The 10,852-nt window shown below is 42.7% G+C and overlaps 1 protein-coding gene across 1 annotated transcript in view; it reads right to left on the reverse strand.

Annotated features, from left to right (window-relative positions):
* Positions 1-9,749, reverse strand: part of ARL15 (ADP ribosylation factor like GTPase 15) — a 405,338-nt gene extending 395,589 nt beyond the window's left edge. Inside the window, exon 1 of the mRNA XM_059173965.1 lies at positions 9,594-9,749. Within this exon, the coding sequence (XP_059029948.1) occupies positions 9,594-9,641 (48 nt within the window). The 5' untranslated portion in view covers positions 9,642-9,749. The remainder of the gene's footprint in view (positions 1-9,593) is intronic.
* Between the last annotated feature and the right edge of the window lie 1,103 nt (positions 9,750-10,852).

Here is a 10,852-nt window from a genome sequence, read left to right on the forward strand (position 1 = left end):
CATATAAACTTAGCTTTACTTTTAAGACTTGAAGTACAACTTCAAGTGCACAATTAAAATTGAGTGAAAGTGAATGAAAAATCAAAAAAGATAGGAGCACATCAGCTTTATAAAACCTATGTTCAATTTAATACAATATAATTTCATTTAACCCTCAAAAGAGCCCTTAAGTTTTGTAAATATTATTTACTAGTCATGGTTGAGTTCAAAAAAATCTCTGAATCACAAGAGAAAGAAAGAGGGAATAAAAAATGATAGCTTAAAAAAAATCAACTTTAACATTCTTTTGGGGACTTTTCTTTTTGTAGAACAGACCAAAAAGTGTGTTTTATCCAAGGTCAAGGGCAACTTTAATGTCCAGCTCTTAAAAGGTACATGAAAGAATGTGTTCCTACATGATGTTTACTTAACTCCACAAAGATTGTACACTGCCAGTTTTGAAGAGGAAAAAAATCCCTAAAATGTCACTGACGCAGGTCAGGAGACAGGGGAAATCAAGGACATAGAGACTCACTTTGTCTACACTTCTACTGATACCATTATATTGAGTCATATGGACTCATACCAATCAGTACAGAAAAATCTAATGTGATTTTTTTAAGTACAGTTTATTATGTTTTTATCAGTGCTAATCATCACAGCAACCTCTGATGCTGTCTCAGTTTAGCACAAGAGAAAATTGTGATTCAGAGTGATTTGTCTTAGACCAGGTTCCCAGGATTTGACATTTTAGAAATAAGTGCATTCTAAATATATATATATATACCTTCATCCAAATGAACTTGAGGACTAATACAGGTATGTCATGTTTTTATTCTGCTAGGAAATAAAACACTGAGAGAGACACTATCATTCACTATCATTTCAGAGTAGACCATATAATCTAACATCTACAAAAAGTTGCAATATTTTAAGTCTCTAAATGTATGATTACTTTGCAAGACTTTCCTGATTTTTCCATTTTGCTATGGACAGATATTTGGACAATACCTTAGATCACACAGGTAATAGGTGGAATACCCAGGAATCAAATACAGAATGTCAAAGTTCTTTTCTTCTCTGCTGCAATAGTGGGTACAGATTAAGATCATGGACATGTCACCAACCCTTATGACAACCAAGGCAGCTGTGAGGACTCCACTCTGCCTAACCCTCGGTTTCCTCAACAGCAAGACAGGAATAAATACTCCAACACCACTCAGGGTTGGCAAAAGGGCTAAAGGAACAGCAGAATCCCATATTAAACACTTCCTGCAGAATCAGAGAACAAATTCTCAAGGGTTAATCAGCAGCAGCACAAACTTTATTATGTGACTTTGACTTAAACACTGGTTGATTCTATGGAGCACTGTTTAAGTGCATTACTAATATTAATTTATTTAATATCAAAAGCTTTAAAATGCAGGTACCTTTGGACCCTACAACTCTACTTCTAGAATTTGATCATAAGCAGAAACACCCCAAATGATTAGAAACACTGTATGCAATAATCCCTCTTTTAGAGATTCACCATGTAATCTGCATATTAAAGGCTGTACAATATAGAAACTTGTTTTACTTTGATCCAATTTTTAAAGTTACTTGGCACTGGAATTGCTTTTTGGCACAAGACTCATTTAAGTACCACTCTTGGGGCGGCTGGGTGGCTGAGTCTCTTAAGTGTCTGCCTTCGGCTCAGGTCATGATCCCAGAGTCCTGGGATCAAACCCTGCATCCTGCTCTCTACTCCACGGGGAGCCTACTTCTCCCTCTCCCACTCCCCCTGCTTGTGTTCCCTCTCTCACGGTGTCTCTATCAAATAAATAAATAAAATCTTTAAAAAAAAAAAAAAAAAAAGAATTACCACTCCTTATAATACACTAGCATATAATATCCAGAATTTATGCAGAATATTCATTTCAGTGTTATTTATAACAGCCAAAATTGGAATAGAAAATATTCAATGGAAAGATGATTAGTTAAAAAAAAAAAATTATGGTTTGTCAGTATATAATGCAGGAAACTAATGAAGAGAAACTTAAATTTTAAGTATTCATACAAGAAAAAAAGCAGGTTATGAAACTATCTTCATTATGATGAAAATGTTAACTGGTTCTTTCTGGTTACTGAATTACAATTTCCCCCCACTGTGCTTTCCAAATTTTCTTTTACTTTAATAATATGTTACCAAAATAATCTGGCCTTTCACTGGCAAGAACAGGTGTACACATGCAGAGATGTTAATAGGATTACAAAATGATTGTTATCAACTGTAAGACAGGAAGCATAATACTGAAATGCAAATGAAATTTCATTTATAGGACTCACTGTGTAGTACTAACAAGTAAACATCTACAAAGCATGCCTCAAAACCAACACCTATGCTCTTCTGAGCTGCTCACAAAATGCAAATAAGATCTACATACAAAAGCGTAAATGGTATTATCTAAACCAAAAACAAAAAACAAGTATCTATGGATATATATGAGTAACATTTATTGATCTCAAAACAAAAAATTTTCAAGAAGGGTGGCAGGTTAAAATTATATTTAATCTATTGTTAGTATATTCTTTATACATACATGCAAATGTAAAAATGCAAAAACAATGCATGAGAATGACACCCACTAACTTCAGTACAGAAAAGGGGGAGCAGCAGGCTTTAGCTCTAGCCTTAAAGGTTTTTTTGTTTTTTTTTTTAAAGCAGTTTTGAGCTAAAATGGTAAGATGTTAACAACTGTTCATCAGAGAGGTAGGCAGGTACACAGAAGTAGGTTTTATTATTTTCTGTACTTTTCTGAATATTAAAAATAAAACTTTGAAAGAGCTATATTTTGTTGTAGGCTCCTGACTCCATGATTAGGAACCAGTACAGTCCTTTGGTGCCTCAATCAGTGGCCCTGGGAGGACTCCAGGTGGTCATCCACTTCTCCAAGAGTAAGGCCAGGGAAGCAGCTACCCGCTCAAAAAACACCCAAGAATCCCTCTCAAGGAGACAGGGACACAATTCCGTGAGATAATTCCTCAACCCTGAGCAGCAGTCCAGAGGTCAGACCAGTGCCCAGCAAATCTAGGTACAAAGAAACCTGATAAATGAGACTGGCCGGCAAATCCGACTTTCCAAATGGGTCCTCCCAAAACCATGTAGGTGTGTTTGGCTGTGAGCCAAAAAGCAGAGCACCAATGTTTATGCAAAAAAGAGTGGAGAAAGGTAGTTATACAAATGAAAGCAGAATTCCTGAGTCAGCTGCTCACCTGAAGGCACAAAGCCAAGCCACTGCCCCCAGCAGGAACTGGGGTGTCTCTACACTCCTGCCAGGGTTTCTCCCAAAAAGCCACAGGACAAGAGACCTGTCAGTTCCCAGTATTGGGTCTGTGATTCAGGCTGCCCCTCTCATGTCCTCTCAGCTATCACCACGTAGCCAGGACCACACTTTTCCGGGAATGGGCTTGGAATTCACCAAGCTGGGCTCACCCTCTAGCCCCCACACTCCAATCTCACTGAACCTCAAGTTCCCTCTTTTCTAAGGCCGCGTATTGTAAGTCGGTAGTCTCTGGTTAACAGGACCGATGGGAGGACGAAGTTAGGTGACAGGAGTAAGACACTTTGCACCATACTTGTTACACAGTCCCCTCTGATCCTGGTGGTGATGATCAAGGTGGTCAGGGACCCTGCCCTGATCTGATGAAGGAAACAGACTCCAAGGACAGCCACCACCCTGGGGCCATTCAAGGGCTATCCATACGTCTTGATGTCAGCACTAGAAGTCAGAACTGGCTACATAATTTGTGAGGCCCAGGGCAAAATGAAAATGTTTTGCAAAGCATCAAAGATTCAGAGGCTGGTCGAGCCCAGAGCATTAAACCAAATGTAGGGTCCTTCGAAGCCTGGTCTCCCACAGCCACATGCCCCTGAAGGCAGCCCTGCTGGAAATAAATGTGCTCACTCACTCACTCTGTAGACACTGGAAATGAAGGTCAACAAGAGCTCAGCTTTCTAGACTCACCCAAACACTGGAAGCATTAGGGCAGATAGATGCGGGGGCGAGGGTACGGGGTGGGGGTGGGGAACTACAGCATAACTAAAGGGGGCTGTAGACCTGAAAATAAATAATTCCATTTGTGAGAAGTTATCAAGAGGAAACTGCTGTTTCCTTGTTCTCTGCCATGCACTTACCAGAACTTCCCCAAAAGTCTTTCCTTCTTCCCAGTCTACCTCAAAAACGAATTATTTATAGTGAGTATCAGGGGAGTGTGCCCAACTGAAATCCATAAGCAACACTGCTAGGGGCCTCTTGTCTGCTGGGACAGCCTCACTTCCCAGGCAGCACGTGGCGGGAGCACAGCAGGCCTCAGACAAACGGACAAGTAGGTCGGACAACTAGGTCCTCAGTCTCAGTGACCTCTTCAGAAAAGAACTGTAACTTGTGACAGGCAAGAGGGTGCCCCTGCAGTGACAGAAGAGGGCTAACAGAGTGGCTGAGAAATCCATTTGTGGTCACTTGATGAATCATTAGATGGTGACACCTCAGTGACCAGAGTCAGTATATTGTGAGACAAGCAGCTCAGGACACAATGCAGTTGTTCATATTCAGCCTTCTCCTTAACAGTCACTTAGCAAAGCCAAGTTCTTGAGAACAAGGGAACCCTGGTTAGCCTCCTCAAGACCCCTGGTTTGGTTTGTTTTTTTTTCCTTTTACCCTTTACTTAAGCAGCCGCACAGCAATTACATGAAATACACTGTAAAAATTTCAATGGTCTCCCAACAGCTTCAACACCAGGCTGAAGGAAGTCTACAAACCCAGCTCTATTCCTTAGCTGTGTGAACTTGGGGAAAGGACACCACCTTCCTGAGCCCTGTTTTAATGCCATTACGTGGGAAAGCATTCATTTACAAGTTATCTGGCACACAGTAAGCGCTCTATAAGTGAACTCCCTCCACCCCAAGCATGCCAACAAGCACATGGCTTAGGCTCCCAGAGACCGTGAATCATTCCTCCTGTGGGACTTTCCTTAGGACTCCCACTTCCAGACTTCTAAGATTGCAGCAACAGAAGCTGGAGAAACAGAGCAAATGCCTCCAAGTCGAAGGTCCTGCTTAATGGTACAGATGTTCTTCAATTTGTTTTGCCATTCCAAGTCCAGATGGTAGATCTATCCTTGCATTAATCTTATGATTCAAAGAATATTTACATACAGTTAAGAATAAAACTTGTTTGGCCTCTATATTATAGTCAATTTGACCAGAGTCAGAACATACAATTTATAATGTTCATTCAGGGTTAAACACACACTTCAAATTTAACCAAGCACCAAATAAAATCCAAATGTGCCTTTACTCCTCTTTTCAAATAGGCACATTTACAACTTACTAGTACCTATAGGCTCTGTTGTTCCAAGCAGATCATGAGTTTCTGTTCTTGATCAGTTGGTTTTTATTCTGTAGATGGTGATGTACTTGTGCTGACTTTCTCACCCAATCTTCTCCCCTGACACCCTAGTCTTTATAATGGCAGGTACAGCCTTGGACCAAGAAACTAGGCCAGGTTCACCAATCTATATGGGAAATCTAAAACGCTGGCCTTAAATTCTAAACACAATATATAAATGCAATGATCCTAAGTTGACAATTAGCATCCAAGACTCATCAGCCATTTTCAGTTGCCACATTTTCAACTCTAACCCTGCATTTTAGTTCACAATAAAACAAAAACATGTAAAACAAGAAACCTACCAGAAAGCCAGGGAGCACATCAGAAGCTACCTTCTCTCTGATCCACCTTTGACATCCTGTCCTGCCATGGACTCTCCTAGAGCCACAGGCCTGGCCGTCCTACCGCCAAGGGGACCTCAGCTGGGAGCTCATTCTCCCAGGACTTTCAGGGCCATGCACAAAGCAGGGAGTTCCATGAATATTTGCTGAATGGATGAAATAATATTAAAATAACAAGGGTCTTATGACATCCTACTTGCTGATTACTACTCCAAATCTTTCCATATACTAGCACTAGTTTAAAAGTTAGCCCAATATGGACATTGGGGAGGGTATGTGCTATATGGTGAATGCTGTGAAATGCGTAAACCTGGTGATTCACAGACCTGAACCCTGGGGATAAAAATACATTATATGTTTATAAAAAAATTTAAAAATTAAAAAAAAAAAAACCAGCATTTACCAGTAAGAAATCATTAAGGTCTTAAAAATAAGCGATGTAATCACAATACAATAACATTCTATATGGGGGGGGGGTGGGGGGAGAAAGGTGCTGCTTATAAATCCCTTTCTTTCCCTCCATGATCTCATTTAATTATCATAAGCAGAATGCATTTTACTATTTTGATGGCAGAAGGGGGGGGAAAGGTAAAATTCTAACCAGTCAACAAGAGCTAGGATAGAAAGAAAATATGAAACTGAATCTAGAAGTTGATCTTGTCCAACCCACCGGGAAAACCTGGTAGATATGTTTCTCTTTCGTTACAACTAGATTTTCTCCTACCTTACTCCCTGGCTGGTTCTACCTGTCAAGGGAGAGTAAGATGCCAGTACTGCCTGTTGGAACAATACCAAATTTTTATCCACAGACCCAGGTATGACCATGGCCTTTCAAGTCCAAGGTGAAGGTGGAGAAAAGGTGTGTGGCCTTCTAAGCCAATTTCCTTAACCAAAAACATGAGGTTTTTATATTTAAATTGTCACCCAGGCCAAACAAAGTATCTTGATAATCTTGAAGTGTAAAGGATACATTCTGCATTCCCCAGAACAAAACACCTAATCCAAACAGATTTTATCTTGTCTCAGTTTAGAAGCTGGTGAGAAAAGTAGGGCTGTCCCTCCATCTCAGTGATTCAATTCAACAAATACTGGCACTGGGTGATATTTATTTAGAATTAGCAAATTACCACTATATCCCTGAACTGAATTTAAAAACTCCATCTTGAATATTACAGCATGATCCCTGTCCCTTACCTTACTGGTCACCTCTAATTGAGAATATTTATTTTTAAGAAAATCAACAACCTCAAAGATCAGACAGCTACATCACTTGCTTCAATACCCACAGTACTATTATTATAAGCTATTAAAATAGCACCTACCTTTCTCCCATTTCTCTTCCTTTCTAATCTCGAAGTAAAAAAGGTTAAGTGATGACATTCCATCCAAAGAACAATGGACAATACATACACAGAGCTCCCTCTTCCAGCTTCCAATAGCAGCAACAAGAAAAGTCAAGCACCGATTAAAAAAGAAAAGCTAGCATACACCAGTATTCTTGTCAAGTGGACAGGGAGCTGTACTCCACAAGCCCAGCAAAACCTGAAGAGCCAATCTTGTCAAGAAAGGAGTATTTTTTTCTGGAAGTCAAAGAACTTGAGTATTGATTTTAAAAATAAAATGCCAGATGCAGTCAACAGAATTGATTTTTTTCTAGAAATTGTTTTTTAATAGACACCATATAAAGATTACATATAAGCAAATGAATCAATTTGAAAGACAAGAAGAGTGGAATGTGTGGCACGTCATTTTCTGTGTTGGTAAGAAGTAAATACAAAAGCATGACTCTGAAGAGTTGTATCTTTTAACTGAAACTGGACTGAAAAATTGGACTTCATGTTTAAGGACTGTCTTAAATGTTTTCACAGGGGATGCTTGGCACACTCATACAAAATGACTTATTTCCTTTAAGTTTTTATTTAACAGCTTCACTGCAGTTTTGATTTTTTAAGCTTGAAGTCACAAAATTATATTTTTTAGTACCAGTGCAATAGGGTGTGTGGGGGCATGGCAGGTGAAACCAAAAGGCTGTGTCAAATTTGGGGCCCACTGATTTTAACACAAGCCTGTTAATAAACTGCCAAACAAATTAATCTGCTTTTTAGGTACCCTGAAGCCCCACTAACAAATCATTCACAACCTTTAGATAATCCACCTAGAAATTAACCTGAGTAATCACCAATTTTCAATCCCCGAACCCCAAGTGGTTTGGTGGTTTTGACACCTTGGTTTTGTGATGCTATTTGTAAACTTAAAACTCATCCACTAAAGAAATACAATGATCAGAACCACCAGACTTCCTTTATAGGAATTACTTAAGTATATAAAATTAGCTTTTAGTAGTACAGGTAATGTAACCCTTTCCTATTTGGAATTATTCTCAACAAACTTTGGCTTTGAGTGGACTACAAAACAAAACCATAGTATTGTATTTTACCTGGCAAGCTACAAAATAATCAGTTACTTGATTTAGAAAATCTAAAACACTTGGCAACTTTTAACCTACAGGGCACTCTGAATTTTAAAGGACATGGATAATCAGATAACCTCTATAACTGGCTCCAGGTGTAGGTGGATAATGTCCCTTTATCACAAAGATAACTGACATCAACAAATGAACAAAACAGAATTTGAACTCAATTTTTTTCTCTCTGCTCCATTCACAAGGTCGTGCGTTAACTTCAATCACCACCCTTCCCCAGAAGACAAAAACAAGCCATTAAGCTTTAGGGGAAACATTTACTTCACATAAACTAGAGTTAAGTCCAAAGACAAGAAAACAGTACAAAACCCGTCCTTATCCAGCATTTCTTGATCATGAAAGCTTCACACAGTCTTTCTTAGAAGAGCATTAAGTTTAATTCCTAGAAGGCAACGGCAAATCTCTGCCAGGGCAATCCATAGTAAAATCCACTGCATGTGTCCAACAAGATCACAGAAGGGTCAATGTTTTTAGCCAGCTACTGCAACTCTACGTAACTGCGGTCTGAGCTAACAAGGTAAACCTGGTAATTGTATAGGATCGAACACAGCCAATGTCAGTGAGGTTCCCCTTGAACACACACATGCAGCTCCGGGGAAAGAGAATTTCTGGAACAATACAGGATGCTTGCATAATTCCACAAAAACACGAGTGCATTATTAAAATACTGCTCAGCCCCAGCATTGTGCTGACACTTCCCACCTAAACTTCTCAGCACAAGCCCGGCCTAAAAAGCAGCTGCGATCCAGGGTAAAAGCCACATGCACCCCCAAGAGGTACAGTGGGACAATGCCTGCCCTACCCAGTCCCGACCAGGCTGCGATGTAGTTTAGTCCCGTCTACTTTACGGTAATGTGCTTTTAAACCCTCGCCACGACCGAGGTCATAGCTTTAGAGATCTAATAACAACCAAATGACCGGGGCTGCCGGGCACTTAGTAAGCCATTCTGGTTATGGCTCTTTAATAGTACCTGGAGTTCTGCTAAAGAGACAGCACAAAACTCCTGCCTCCCCGGAAAGAAAGTCCTTTTCGGGGAGCGCAGAGGGAAGCAAAGAACCTGATCGCGGGCAGAGGACGCCCCGCCGCCGCGGCCCCATCTCTCCGGCACCCCCAGCACGCCCCTCTCCCCGCAGCGCGGTGACCCGGGCCGCACCTTTACCTGTCAGCTCCACCACCCCCTCCGCCCCGCCGGCCGCCCCTCGGAGTCCCAGCACAGCTCCAGAGCAGGCTGCAGGAGAAAGAACCCCAAAGGCATCCCATCCCAAAGAAAGCTAGCAAAAAGGCTGTTCCTCCAGGCGGAGGGACATCGGGCACGTCGGGTTCCGAGAGACTACACTCCACCCCTGTCCCTCACCTACCAGATAATCCATGTACAGAAACGCCTCAGTTATCCGGAGATCAGACATCCGGCAGCCTAAAGCATCCGGAACGGCTCCGAACCCGGAAAAAAAAGCAGCTTCTCTGGCTGCGAGCGAGCAGCCCCTAAAAAAGCCAGCAACAACGAAAATAGCCGAGAGCAGCCGAACAGCCGAAGATTACACAAGGGGCGCGGCGATTGGCCGGGCGGGCGGGCAGACGGAAAGGAGAGCGCTCATTGGCTGCGGTGCCTATAAAAGGCAGGCCACTGCGGGTGGCAGGCGAGAAGCGCGGGAGCGGCAAGGGTGCTGGTTCCTGTGAGCCGGGCGGAGGGCGGGGGCTGGGGCGGCGCAGGCGGAAGAGCGAGCGGGGAAGAGCGAACAGTCTGCCGGTGCTGCAACTGCCCGAGTTCTGCGTGCTCCCGTAGCCGCCTCTTCGGGCGGAGCGGAGCAGAACTGTGCTCCAGTGCCGGAGAGCCGTAGTGTCCCCTCCCGCCCTCAGTAGGAAGCGAGCCCTGAAGCGGGAGGCGTGGTGGCCACCGACACCTAACGCCGCTCTCCCGAGTGATTTCCTGCGGGCTCCGCGGCCTCGACGCAGCACTGAGGGGGCGCCTAAGGAATGTACTCTCCGCAGGCGGGCCTGTGACGCGGTAACCCCAACCTCCCACCTTGAGGATGTGAATCTGTGAAGCGGACAGCTCCAGCCTGAGGTCCTTCAGGGTACACAGAAGCTTAGGACACAGCCAGGGGTAACCCACGGGGCTCCCTTAGACCACCAGGTTACCCTCAGATTTCACTGTCCACCACGTGAAAGGAGAGAAAAAAAGAAAGTCGAGGGACAAGGTAGACCTCAAACACCGGAAAAGTAGCGGTCAGGTCTTCACAGGCTTGGCGTCCAATTGCACTGAGCACAAGTCCTTCATCGCTAAAGAAAATGAGCGATTGGGGCGTCTGGGTGGCTCAGTGGGTTAAAGCCTCTGCCTTCGGCTCGGGTCATGATCCCAAGGTTCTGGGATCGAGCCCCACATTGGGCTCTCTGCTCAGCAGGGAACCTGCTTCCTCCTCTCTCTCTCTGCCTGCCTCTCTGCCTACTTGTGATCTCTGTCAAAAAAAAAATATATAAAAAAAAAATCTTTAAAGAAAATGAGCGATAGAACAAGCAGCTGTCTGGCAATGTCATGTACTATCGTGACCCGCTATCCTGGTTAAGAGGTAAGAGTATAAGCAGGTGCATTTGAGGTTTGTGCATTTCCTGGTAAATA

The sequence above is a fragment of the Mustela lutreola genome, chromosome 5 (assembly GCF_030435805.1).
Source record: "Mustela lutreola isolate mMusLut2 chromosome 5, mMusLut2.pri, whole genome shotgun sequence".
NCBI lineage: Eukaryota > Metazoa > Chordata > Mammalia > Carnivora > Mustelidae > Mustela > Mustela lutreola.